The 14,071-nt window shown below is 36.9% G+C and overlaps 1 protein-coding gene across 1 annotated transcript in view; it reads right to left on the bottom strand.

Annotated features, from left to right (window-relative positions):
• Nucleotides 1–205: 205 nt before the first annotated feature.
• SRP54 (signal recognition particle 54) overlaps nucleotides 206–14,071 on the bottom strand; it is a 49,909-nt gene continuing 36,043 nt past the window's right edge. The window contains exons 10-16 of the mRNA XM_070427932.1: nucleotides 13,820–13,920; nucleotides 13,223–13,309; nucleotides 12,681–12,754; nucleotides 12,357–12,465; nucleotides 7,196–7,366; nucleotides 1,590–1,685; nucleotides 206–778 (exon numbers count right to left, since the gene is read on the bottom strand). Of these exons, the coding sequence (XP_070284033.1) occupies nucleotides 687–778; nucleotides 1,590–1,685; nucleotides 7,196–7,366; nucleotides 12,357–12,465; nucleotides 12,681–12,754; nucleotides 13,223–13,309; nucleotides 13,820–13,920 (730 nt within the window). The 3' untranslated portion in view covers nucleotides 206–686. The remainder of the gene's footprint in view (nucleotides 779–1,589; nucleotides 1,686–7,195; nucleotides 7,367–12,356; nucleotides 12,466–12,680; nucleotides 12,755–13,222; nucleotides 13,310–13,819; nucleotides 13,921–14,071) is intronic.

Here is a 14,071-nt window from a genome sequence, read left to right as displayed (position 1 = left end):
ATATACAAAACATTATATTATAAATTGTAACCACATTCACAATTTAAATTTAAATGGCAGCAGTAAGATTTTCTATGGCAAAATTGTCTTAATTTTTCTAAGTTAAACAAAAATTTCTAGTACTAATGGTTATGACACTCTACCATATTTCCCATTAAAGATATACTTCCAAGAATAGCTTTAAATGACATAGAGATATTGATTTTTCTGTCTGTCTAATGTGATGCACTGATAATTTTAAAGCATAAAGAAAGTTAACAAACCCTTATAACAACTTTGAAGTTTATTTTATAGCACTTTTATTGAGAAATTATGTAACTACTGACCAGGACTGTTTACAAATGTAATGCTTGGCCTTTGAAACAATTAAAAACTCAAGTACTAAAATTTTACATCATGATTTGTTTAACTTAAGTGTTATGATGGTAAAAACTGACAGAAGAAAATCTAAAGCAAAATATGATTTCCACAAAAATCACATATTCCTCCCTGATATCAAAGGGAAGGAGGAAAGAAGGAAGGAAGGAAGAAGAAAAGGAGGGGGGAGGGGGAAAAATGAGAAGAGAAAAGAAAAAGGGCAAGACAGGCAAGAAAAATACTTTTTTCCCCATTTGCAAAAAGAGGAAACTCTGAGGTTTCAGCAAATAATGTAATCAGCTGAGTCAGTTTATATTAAGGCATCTTCTTTACATATTGTTGAATCCCATCATGCCTTTCATATTGCCAGCAGCACCCTGTTGAAATTGCCTCATCATTGACTGAAGTCCTGCCATACCACCTAGAGAGAAAGTAAAATCAGATAATTATTAAGTAGAACTTGAAACATTTGTTACTTTTGCCTAATAAGTCCTTTAATTCCCCCAAAATATACTGGGTTCTGACTGCAATTTGGTCATCAGCCTTAAAGAACATATCAATTCAAACTTTGTATATTCACCAGTATCCTTATCTATAAAAGAGAATGAAGAATCTATCTCATAAAATGGTGAGAAATAAATAGTACCTTAGAAATGAGTGTCTGTTATACAGTAAGAAGTCAAAAAATCTAAATAAAAAATTTTAATTTCTGGGAAGTCCAAAAGAGTCTTACTGTAAACTGTAATCAATTTGGGAGGGCAGAAAGTTATGTCATAGGATTTACAGAAAGAATTAACCTTTTATTGCCTGACCAGTGTGGCTCAGAGGTTGTGCGCTGACCTATGAACCAGGAGGTCATGGTTCAATTCCTGGTCAGGGCACACATGAGTTGTGGGCTCGATCCCCAGTGGGGGTCGCGCAGGAGGCAGCCAATCAATGATTCTCTCTCATTATTGATGTTTCTATCCCTCTCCCCCTCTCCCTTCCTCTCTCTGAAATCTATAAAAACATAAAAAAAGATGATTAAGTAGCTTGCTCAAATATCACACAGATGGCAGCTGAGAAGTGAATAAAACTTCAGCTTACATAGGCACTATTACAACTATTCAACTTAGAATTCAGATGGTTATTTTCCTAAAATCACATATCTGTTGAACAGATTTTCACAATATCACCAACAGAAGGCTTATTAAAACTCAACCCTTAACAACTGACAATAACTTTGTATTTACCCATGTGATGAAGAACTCTTGGATCCATCATTTTGGCCATTTGTTGATTCAACTTTGCCATCTGTGACTGGCTTACATTCTTAGACATGTCACCACCTGAAAATAAAAAAGGTTTTGAGTCAATATAGAATGTAATATAATCAGGATATCATAGAGAGTTTAATAAATTGAGTAAATAAAAAGAAAAAAAATCACCTATAATCTTATCACTCTAACACAATCATCTCTCTCTCTCTCTCTCTCTCTCTTTCTCTCTCTCTTTATATATATATACATATATATATATATTTCTTCTAATTTTTAATCTCAATTACATATATACCTTTGAGAAAGTATAAGTGAAATTCTATATTAAATATTTAAGAAACTTTCTTCAGAGCTAAGATTTTTCTTAATACTTTTAGTTATACCTGTGAGCCACTATAAGCAAAAAACTATCCAGTGGCTATTAATTATAAGCTATTTTTAGAGTGATATGGGAGAATGCTGAACAAAAAACTGTGTTTTTAGATAGGGATTAATCGGGAAAGAGTCTGGATGCTGATAAATGAATATGAAAGACTGAGTCTGAGAGAACCTGAAATTTTTTATATATCTAAGAAACTATTAAAAATAACAAGATGCTTCAGAGACTAGTAAGACAAATAACCCAACTCCATTTATCAATGAATTGCCACACACACAGTCAAAACTCCACAGGAAAAGCAGCAGCCAATGAAAGAGAAGCACTCTGAGGCAGGATAAGAGGTTTCCTTTAGAGCAAGCATGTCAAACTCATGGCCGACAATGAATATTTTTGTGGCCCAGCCAATATAATGGTAAGAAACGTTTTAATAAAAATTTTGTAACTTAATTTTTACAATATCCTGTTATACATAATTATTAATAACAAACTACAATGCTTGCTAATGACTGATTACTATAATCGTGTTGTATTCATTTCCCTTACGCGCCTTACTCGCAGGCGCACAATTTCTCTCCACTAATACTAGCAGCAAATATTTTAGCAGCCGATTGGTGTGCGCAACAGAAAATATTTCGCTTTCAGAGAATAAGAAAAATAGATTTATTTGCGTTACACTTATTAATTGGTGCAGTTATTCAGTGTCTGGTAGGTTAACGTTCAAGAAAAAATATTAATTTTTATTAAAATGTTCTATTATTGGAGAAACCAAGATGGCGGCATAGGTAAACACCGGAGTTTGCTGCCTCGAACAACCACTTCAAAAATACAACTAAAAGTCGGAACGGACATCAACCAGAACCACAGGAAGGCTGGCTGAGGAGAGACTCTTCAACTAGAAGGAAAAACAACAGCATTCCGAGGCTCAGAGGAGGCGCAGTGTGGAAAATTTAAAGGTACGGTGGTGCGGCGGTGCGCGCACAAAGCGGGCTGGTGGCTGAGGGCGCGGTTGTTGTTTTCAATCAGGAGGGAGTCTCAGACTCTGGGCTACAGATCCGGGCGAGTCTCTAGGGACCCAGACTCAAACGGGAGAAGCGGGACTGTCTGGCTACGGCCCCTCCGAGGTTTGCAGCGGTTTCTGGGACAGAGAGGCAGAGCCCCTGGGGACGGACTGAGAGCAGCCATAGCTGCTCCCTCCCCCCGCCCTGTTGAGCCCGCCCCGCCCAAGCCCTGCGCAGAGCCATTTGCCGATCGCCTCAGGCAAAGGCTGGATTAGCGCCTCCCCAGAGGACTGAAGTTTTCCACACAGCTGATTACTACAGCCAGTCGGCCTGGTGGTCAAATCCCTCTAGTGTTAACTACAACAATTAAGGCTTGGCTAGAACAAGACTGCGCACAAAGACCACAAGGGGGTGCACCAAGAAAGCATAAAAGACAGAAATGGAGGATATGGAGCTAAAAATCGCAATTTTGAGGGCTTGCTATAAACTTGAGCAGAGCCTCACGAAAAGTAATGAGACCCTCGATGCTACGATAAAGAAATTAGGAAGTAAGCATACACGGACTGAAATAAAGAATATTATACCCAATAGCAGACCAGAGGAGCACAAGAATCAAACCAAAGATTTGACAAAAAACACCCAACTGGAAAAGCAAAATGAAAAAAGAATCCGAAAGTGTGAAGATAGTGTAAGGAGCCTCTGGGACAGTTTCAAGCGGACTAATATCAGAATTATTGGGGTGCCAGAAGATGAGAGACAGCAAGATATTGAAAACCTATTTCAAGAAATAATGGCAGAAAACTTCCCCCACCTGGTGAAAGAAATGGACTTACAGGTCCAAGAAGCGAAGAGAACCCCAAACAAAAGGAATCCAAAGAGGACCACACCAAGACACATCATCATTAAAATGCCAAGAGCAAAAGACAAAGAGAGAATCTTAAAAGCAGCAAGAGAAAGAGACTCAATTACCTACAAGGGAATACCCATACGACTGTCAGCTGATTTCTCAACAGAAACTTTGCAGGCCAGAAGGGAATGGCAAGAAATATTCAAAGTGCTGAATACCAAGAACCTACAACCAAGATTACTTTATCCAGCAAAGCTATCATTCAGAATTGAAGGTCAGATAAAGAGCTTCACAGATAAGGAAAAGCTAAAGGAGTTCATCACCACTAAACCAGTATTATACGAAATGCTGAAAGGTATCCTTTAAGAAGAGGAAGAAGAAAAAGGTAAAGATACAAATTGTGAACAACAAACATGCATCTATCAACAAGTGAATCTAAGAATCAAGTGAATAAATAATCTGATGTACAGAATGAACTGGTGATTATAATGAATCAGGGACATAGAAAGGGAATGGACTGACTATTCTTGGGGGGGAAAGGGGAATGGGAGATTCGGGAAGAGACTGGACAAAAATCGTGCACCTATGGATGAGGACAGTGGGTGGGGAGTGAGGGCGGAGGGTGGGGCGGGAACTGGAAGGAGGGGAGTTATGGGGCGGGGGGAAGAGGAACAAATGTAATCTGAACAATAAAAATTTAATAAAAAAATGTTCTATTATTTTATGTTAATGATTACTCATTTATTTCAGTCCTTTGTATTTAGCATGTCTCTATTGAAATAAACCTATGTTTATGAAAATTGAAGCTTTTATTTTTTTGCGGCCCACATAAACTTAAACCTTGTTTATTTGGCCTGTGTTAGCCTTTGAGTTTGACATGCTTGCTTTAGAGAATAGCTGCTGTGTTTAAGAGACAGAAAGCAAAAGATCAATGCAACAGCAATGAATAAATAAAACTGCTTCAGCAAATTTACTTCATAGGAGCATTTAGGAAAACGAAAACCAAAGCTGCCCCTGATTCTCTAGTCAAAGCTGGCTAATCTGAGTAAATTATATGAACTAAGATCTATGAATAAAAGAGATGTTTTTATAAAACATAATGAAATCTGTGAAAAATAATTAAATCTATGCAAGATGTAAATTCTACGTTCATTTTGTGATTTGTCAGAAGAGTCTGTTCTTCAGGGTTTAAAACTTATGGTGTGACAAGGATGTGCCCCATATCCAATGCCCATTTCATCTTGGCTTTGCCTTTACTGAGTAATCAATGCTTAGATAAGAGCTGGTTGATGGATCTGCAGTAGTTCTATCAACAACAGCCAGGGTTTAGGAAAGATGTTAAATTGACACGTTTATTAATCACTATCTGAAATAGCATGTGATGTTAGGAATTATAACCAATTTTAAACATGTTTGTCTAACTTTTTTCCCTTGGCACAAAAGAGAATCTAGGGCTCTAGCCAGTTTGGCTCCATGGACAGAGTGTCAGCCTACAGACTGAGGGTCCTGGGTTTGATTCCAGGCAAGGGTACATGCCTGGGGTTGTGGGTTGATCCCCAATAGGGGGTGTGCAGGAGGCAGCCTATCAATGATTCTCTCTCATCACTAATGTTTTTATCTCTTTCTCCCTCTCCCTTCCTCTCTGAAATCAATAAAAAAATATTTTTTAAAAAAAGAGAGAATCTAGGATATAGCAAGCAAGGAAAATAAGAAAAGTGTCAAAGAAAAAGGTGATAAGTACTTCCATAAATACTCCTTTTTTAAGAAAGCCATTCAATGGTCTGATTCATCTTTGGAGTGTGCCTAATTAATATTTTTTGAGCCCTAGCTGGTTTTGCTCAGTGGACAGAGCGTCGGCCTACACACTGAAGGGTCCCAGGTTCGATTCTGATCAAGGGCACATGCCCAGGTAGTGGGCTTGATCCCCAGTAGGGGGTGTGCAGGAGGCAGACAATCAATGATTCTCTCTCATAATTGATGTTTCTGTCTCTCTTTCCCTCTCCCTGCCTCTCTGAAATCAATAAAACTATATTTAAAAATATTTTTTGAAAGAATAAACTTACTTTAATAGTGTTTATAATATAGAAAAAAATTGAGAGAGCTGGGCCTGCATTGAAGGGTAATGGGTTGGATTCAAGTAAAGGGCACATGCCTCAATTGCAGGCTTGACCTCCGGCATGGTCAGAGAACCCTGCTGGAGGCAACCAATCGATGTGATCGATGTTTCTCTCTCTCTCTCCCCTTCCCTTCCACTCTCTCTAAAAATCAATGGAGCCCTAGCCGGTTTGGTCACTGGATAGAGCGTCGGCCTGGGGACTGAAGGGTCCCAGGTTCGGTTCTGGTCAAGGGCATGTACCTTGGTTGCAGGCACATCCCCAGTAGGGGGTGTGCAGGAGGCAGGTGATCAATGCTTCTCTCTCATCGATATTTCTAGCTCTCTATCCCTCTCCCTACCTCTCTGTAAAAAATCAACAAAATATATTTTTAAAAAATCAATGGAAAAAATATCCTCGGGCGAGGATTAACAACAACAACAACAAAATATATATATGTATGTAAATATATATTAAAGACAAATAAAAAACTGGGAAAATATTTGCAGATATAAACCAAGGATTTTAAAGAGTTATTACAAAGCAATAACATCAACAACAAAGAAATAACAGCTAACCTAAGAGGTGACTCACAAAGGAAATTCAAACCAGTAAATGCACAGATAAGTTAAGCTTTATTAGTAATCTAAAAAACATATATTGAAAAATATTTGACCACTAAATTGGAAATATGAAATTATTACAAAATTTATTCAGCATCTACTGTTTCTAATCAAACAAACAAAAATCCCTTGGCTCATGGAAGATGGCACAGAAACTGATACAAAAGCTGATATTGATAGAGAAGCAGATGAATCAGCCTAAATATCCAACGAAGAAGCATTTCATTAAACAAAGATATATGCTCAATTGCAATAGTATGCAGTGGTTAAAAAGTTATATTTTGAAGAAAATTTGACAATATGGAAAACAGTCACAATGTATCGACAGAAAACACAAGTTATATCAAATATTATTTGGAATAGGACCCATGAAATTCTCTGGGGAGTAAAGGTAATGGGTATTTTAAATTTTTATCTTATATTCTCTACATTTTCTTTAATATATATTACATTTCAAAAAATAAGTTCATTAAGTTTAAAAAAAATCTGAGTGCTTATTACCTTAAATATGAAAACAGATAAATGAGAAATCACATTATGAACCAATATATTTTCTAATACTGGCAGTATTCCTGGCTTTAATTTTTACTTTCTTTCCTTTCAGTGTGTTAACTAAAATGACGAGCTTATTTTCCTTACCTTTGAAAAGTCCTTTGATACCTCCCATCTTTTTTACCATTTGTGCAAATTTGGTATATTGTGTCAAAAGTTCTTGAACGTCTCTCGTTGACACACCTGATCCTCTTGCTACTCTCTGGATTCTTCCTGGTTGCTTACTAAATACCTTGGCACCATCTGTACTGTCAAGTTCTGCAGGCAAGGAAGGGTCAATCACTTTCACTTACATACCATTAACTTTCATTATCAAAGCAGTTATATGCAAATATCTTACACACATAAAAGTAATTATAATGGACAAACCACAACCAGATGTAACAAATGTTATCAGCCCTGTTTACCTGATTATTAAAAGTTAAACATGGAATATATTACAAAGAAATTTATATTCATAAGCTATACAAAAAAACAAAAAAACTAATATGTACTTACCCTACAGTTTAAGTAAAATAGAACATTCTGAAAACCTTTGAAATGCATGTCCATCCTTTCCATATCTCATATCTAACTGCTCCTCAGAGCATGTATCAGAGCTAAAAGGTATATTTCAAAAAAGAACAAAAGTGCTCACCTTAGCTCTAAATGCCATTAACCTTTAAGTCATAAATTTAGGCATATAAGCAAGCAAAACTAGGTAGATCTACCTATATTAACAGAATAATTGTTTTATTTTCTATTATCAAGTAATTACTACTAGTATTTTAATCCTTTCTGTAACATAAAGAATGAGTTAATTTGCTTCAGTGTTTTGATAACTCTTAGAATATGAGGCACATTTCTTCTGGTATTAGTTGCATAAAATCTCAGAAATGAAATGGCCTTTAATCAAAATTTCTATTATGCCTGCATTCTCTCTACAACATCCCCCAATAAGTGGTCATCTAGCCTCGGCCTTGATATCCCCAGGAGAGATAACCCACTCTATTATTTCTGTAATTATAGAAAATCTTTTTACATATTAAAATGAAATATGTTTTCCTGGTATTTCTTCCCATTTGCATAAATGTCTCCTCAGCAGGCACAAAGAATAAGTCTTTTAAATATTTGAGAGCCACGTGTGACCTATGAATTTCCTCTAGGTAACAAATATCCAACTCTTTAGACCTCCATTTATCATCCTGATTTTCTAAATACAACTTCTAATTTGTCTATGCCCTCTAAGCATTCTGTCCAGAAGTAAACTGAAATCCAGATGAAGTCTGATTACCAATACAATACAATATTAAATTGTCACATAATAAGCTTATAGTACCTTAAAACTTCTAAATCAACTTCATAAATGCAGATTTTAAGCCACATCTTCACTATTAAATATTTAGGAAATGTGTATCATATTTCTTTCAAGAGCTCAGAGTGAGAGAAAGAAGATAAGCTAATAACAGCACATCATGGCAAGCAATATAATAGAGTTAAGCAAATAGCAGAAGGAGACATAATTTAAACAAGAAAGGAAGTCAGGAAGAGTCTATGTGGTGGTTTCTCTTTAACTGAGTAGTCCTGAAGGACAAGTATGAGGTAAGTACAGAAGAGAAAGGAGAAGGGGACATTCTAGGAAGTTGAACATAGATTCCTACAGTAATAACTATGTGTATTAGAAATCAAGCATGGGTAAGAGGGGAAAGATTTAATAAGTTGTAAGAGTAAGGTGAGGGCAAGTTATAACAGAACTTGTATGCCAAGCTTAGGAGTTCGAAATTCATCATGAAGACAATAAAGAACAATGGAAAGATTTGAGCCCAGAACTACTATGTTTAGAAAGACCATTCTGTGGCAGTGAGGAAGAAAGATTGAAAAGAGGAGTGAAAAAATAGAAAGGGAAATGTTGGGAAGGCTAATGTAGCTATGAAGGGGATATAGAGGCAAAGAAAACAGGGAATATATGAGAAATATTTAGGAAGTAGAACTCACTAAAATCTAAGGTGATGTTAAGGTTTCTCTATTCCACTTGAAGTGGTAAAACATTGATACAAGTAGCCGTGGTAAGTTAAATACGTATGTACATTGTAATACTTAGAGCAGTCACTAAGAAAATATTCAGAGATATACTCAATAACACCGTAGGTAATTTAAATAATGTTCAAATAACCCATAGGCACATAGAAAAAAGAAAGCAGAAGAACAAAACCAGAGGGAACAAACAGAATTAGAAATAAATCTTAATATATAAACAATATATCAGTTAAAAGAGATCATCAGAATGTATTAAAAGATAAACCACCCAATTACATGCTGTTGATATAAAACTCACTTTAAATATGACACCCTGGAGGGACCTGGAGTACTATGCTAAGTGAAATAAGCCAGTCAGAGAAAGACAAGTATCACATGATCTCACTCATATGTAGAATATAAAGAACAAAATAAACTGATGAACTAAACAGATCTAGAGACATAGAAACATGGAAAAGACTGATGAAGCTCAGAGGGAAGGCGGAGGTGAATGGATGGTAGGAAGAGATTAACCAAAGAACTTATATGTATACTAGAGGCCCGGTGCACGAAATTCGTGCTGGGGGTGGGGGGTCCCTCAGCCTGACCTGCACCCTCTCCAATCCGAGAGCCCTTAGGGGTTGTCCTACTGATGGCTTGGGCCCGCTACCCTTGGTTCTCTGCTCTCTGCGGGGCCTGCCTGCTCCTCACCACAGCGATGGGCAAGCAGGCCCTGCTGGGTGTTGTCTGCGGGCGTACTTGCCTGCTCCCGGGTTGCCGTGGCGATGGGCAAGCAGGCCCTGCTGGGTGCTGTCTGCGGGCGCGCTTGCCTGCTCCCGGGTTGCCACAGCGATGGCCAAAAAGGACCTGCTGGGTGCTGCCTGTGGGCTGCGCTTGCCTGCTCATGGGCCGCGCTTGCCTGCTCGCGGGTCACTGCAGCGATGGCCAAGTAGGCCCTGCTGGCCTCAGACACTCCAGAGGCGGCAGAGCAGCGAGGCTTGATCCTCTACTGGAGTGGGTGGATCCTGCTTCTCTGCTTGGTCCCTGTGACCTCTGGCCGGGCCGACAGGCCCAAACATTCCAGCGGCGGGGCTGAGGGTACTGGGCGCCACCATCTTTGTGACAGAGTGATGGTTAATTTGCATATTCCTCTTTTATTAGATAGGATATACATAACCCAAGGACACAGACAAGTATGGTGAAAGCCTGGGGCAGAGCGGGGGGTGGTGGGAGTGGGCTAGAAAGAGTCAATGGGGAAAAAAAGAGGACATCTGTAATACTCCCAACAATAAAGATATATTTTAAAAAATTTGATATAGGTAAGTTAAAAATAAAAAGATGGATCCAGCCAGCATGGCTCAGTGGTTGAGGGTTGATCTATGAACCAGGAGGTCATGGTTTGATTTCCCATCAGGGCACATATCTGGGTTGCAGGCTTGATCCCCAGTAGAGGGCATGCAGGAGGCAGCCGATCAATGATTCTCTCTCATCATTGATGTTTCTATCTCTCTCTCTCCCTTCTTCTCTGAAATCAATAAAAAAATATTTTTTTAAAAAGTAAAAGGATGAAAAAAGATACACAATGCAAACAACTAATTAAAAAAAAAAACTGAAGCCTGGCTGGTGTGGCTCAGTTGGTTGAACCTTGTCCCATGCACCCAGAGGCAGCTGGTTCGATTCCTGGACAAGGCATAAGCCCAGGTTGTGGCCCAATCCCCAGTAGGGGGCAGCCAATTGATGGTTCTCTCTCATCAATGTTTCTATCTCCCTTCCTTTCTCTCTCTGAAATCAATAAAAACATATTAAAAAAAAGTTGAAGAGGTTGCATTAATATCAAAGTAGATTCAGAACAAAGGAGGACATTACATACATAATGGTAAAAGGGTCATTCACATAAAAATTCTAAATGTGTATACACCCAACAAAAAAGCTTCAAAATATATAAAGCAAAACTGACATAATTGAAAAGAGAAAAGTTAGGCATTTTAATACTTCTATCTTCACAATCAATACAACCATTAAACCAAAAATCAGCAAGGATATAAATCTAAGTTGACCCATTTCTAGTTTGGGTGACTGAGGAGATAGATAGAAGTGCCACTCACCAAGGGAGAAGCACTACATTTTGGATCTGATTTGCCTCAGAAAACTTTCAAACATGAAAACAAAGATGTCCATCATTTAGTGAGCACCTAAAGAGAAGGTGATCCAGAGTGTAGACTCTTGAGCCAAGAATGATTGAGTTTGAAGCCCACCTTCTCCACTCCAGCTAGTGATTTTGAGGAAATTATTCAACCTCCCTGCATCTCAGTTTCCTAATCTGTAAAAGCTAGATAACAATGGATTTTGACTCCAGAATTGTCCCTTAAGATTTGTCGTGAAAATTAAGTGGTTTAATAATATATGTTAAGTCCTCAGGACAGTGTCTAAGGACAATGCCTAGGACAGAGTAAAGTACTCTAGATATGGCTGCAATTATTAATTCTATATGCAAAACTTCTTGCAGTGTTGAAGATAAGAGATAAGAAAGACAGAATCTTATTTAAATTACTATGAAAGCCCTAGAGCTTAGGAAAGAGGTAGAGACAAAAAAAAAAAAGCATGTATTTCTTTGTAAATGAGGTCAGAGGTCAAGTGGTAAAGAGCCTTAAAAAAGGGTATGTATGATACACATGCTGGATTGAATCAGAAAGGGTGCTTAAAAACTAGTATAAAGATAAAGGGGTCTTGGGACTAGAAATGCTAATGGAATGAGAACTGGATAAAAGACCTGAAATATAGAAGGCAGTGATATTAAAGGATTAGAGAGATAGAGCAATGTACTTCATCTAAGAAGACTGAAAAATGAACAATCAGTTTCAGAGCAAAATAAGTTTGTAAACATTGCTTAAACTATCCCTCCCTCATAAATATCATTTCACGTTAGCATACTAGAGATCTGAAGAGACTTATAAATACACTTATTAGTTTCTTTTAAACCTGGCCTTCCACCAAATTTATTTGACTACAGAGCTCCCCTTTTAAGTTCTTTCTACCAACATCATGAAGAACTAGTGTTGTTTCCATGGAACTAGACCTTTTTCTCAATGATGAAGTCTATCTACTAATCATTAACCTCTGAGTAAGAGCTTTCAAACAAATACAAATCTACCTAACAAAAGCCTGCAGTCTCAATTTTTCTCCATCTTGTCCACAAGACCACAGTGAAACTCTCAACTTGCTGGTATGCAGAACAAGTAATCTACCAACTTACCTTGATCATTCATACTATCCATTATCGTCATTAATTTCTTTAGCCTTGCCATTGACTCCTGTTCATTTCCTTTGCTCATAAAATCTGTTCCAAAACCAGGGATCATCCCCTAAAACAGATATATTTAAACATAAAATCAGTAACAGCTTGAGATGAATTATTCCGAATGTTGACATTTAATTATTGGCTTTAACATTGATACTAAGTTTTTAAAGTATATATTTTTACCCAAATATTAAAAATTATTAAAGCAAGTACATCTGTTCTTAGAAATTTCAATGAAAAACAAAACAAGTTAGAAAAAAACTTTTTAGGATAACTAACCAAGATTTGACTGAAGGGGCCCATTTTCATAATATTTTGAAATTGTTCATACATGTCTCGCAACGTAAATTGACCTGAAATACAATGAGTCAGATATATTAGAGAATGTACATTTCATTTCATAAAACTAATATTTTCTTTCATTATGGGTTCATCTTGAAGCACACTTACAAAATATCCAATCAATAAATAGTCACTGAGCAGTTATGTGCAAGATCATAGAATGAATTCAAGAGAGAATATACAGATACACAGATCCTATCCTAGAGAAGCTTACATTCTATCAGAGAAAATGGAATAAAAAAATACACAAGACACTTGAAAACAAGGCAGATAAACTATACCCACTAGGATGACTAAAATTAAATTGCTCAGATGTCTGAAATTTAAAATGATTTGCATATAAATCATCTAAAAAATAAACATTTCAGGCACTGGCTTTAGTAATAGACTTATCATTTCAAACAAATAAATACTAGTTTTATTAAAAAGCAAGCAATAGAAGATATTCTGAGATAAAATGCTTTTGGCTCCTTATATACCATGTTTCAACTTCTCTATAAGTGCTTCATTGTCATCCAACTTCAACTCGTTGACTTTATCTATCAGTCCTTCAATGTCACCCATACCTATAATATGTAAAAAAGTAAAATTAACAACTAATAGCATACCTTACTTTACATTACACAAAATACATGCACATACATAATAACCCTGTGAGACAGGCAGGTCTGTTATTTCTATTTCACTTTATAGGTGCGAAAACTGAAGCTAGAGAGGTTAAGTGACAAAGCAGGGATGCCAACCCAGGGTTTAATTCCAAATTCCATGCTCTCTATAACAGCTGGAGACATTATAAAAGTTTTATTGCCATTTTCACTGCTATTAGTACAACCACGTATTTTTGTATTGTGCTCTATAACTTTTCCAAAAAACTTGCCATCTAATAGCTCATGTTAACACTCTAACCACAGGAAGCAAATAACCACCATCCCTATTTGACAGGTAAGGAAGATAAATCATAGAAGGATATGATTTTCCTGAACTAGTAAGTGAGTGGGCAGAATTAAAACCCTAATCTGTCCTAAAGATCCATGCTATTTCTTGGAGATTTCTGTGTATTCTACCATCATACATACCAAGAAGTTTGCTGATGAAAGGCTGTGTTTTAAAAGGTTCAAAGTCATCTATATGTTCCCCTGTACCAATGAAAATAATCGGACTTTTTGTCGCAGCAACTCTGCAAAAAGAAAACATAAAAGGAAAACAAATTTCTTGCATATTTCAAAGCTAATTAGACAGAGAACATAGCTAAAATTTCTTTTAACTAGTTAAAACAAAACTATGTATTAGAGGGACTCCAAAATTTTGTTTCTATTTAAACTTCTTTC

This window comes from Myotis yumanensis, unplaced genomic scaffold (assembly GCF_028538775.1).
Source record: "Myotis yumanensis isolate MYYU_CA2020_CCGP unplaced genomic scaffold, mMyoYum1.0.hap1 SCAF_1, whole genome shotgun sequence".
Classification (NCBI taxonomy): domain Eukaryota; kingdom Metazoa; phylum Chordata; class Mammalia; order Chiroptera; family Vespertilionidae; genus Myotis; species Myotis yumanensis.
Note: the sequence above shows the minus strand (reverse complement) of the source record. Positions and strands in the feature narration are given on the sequence as shown.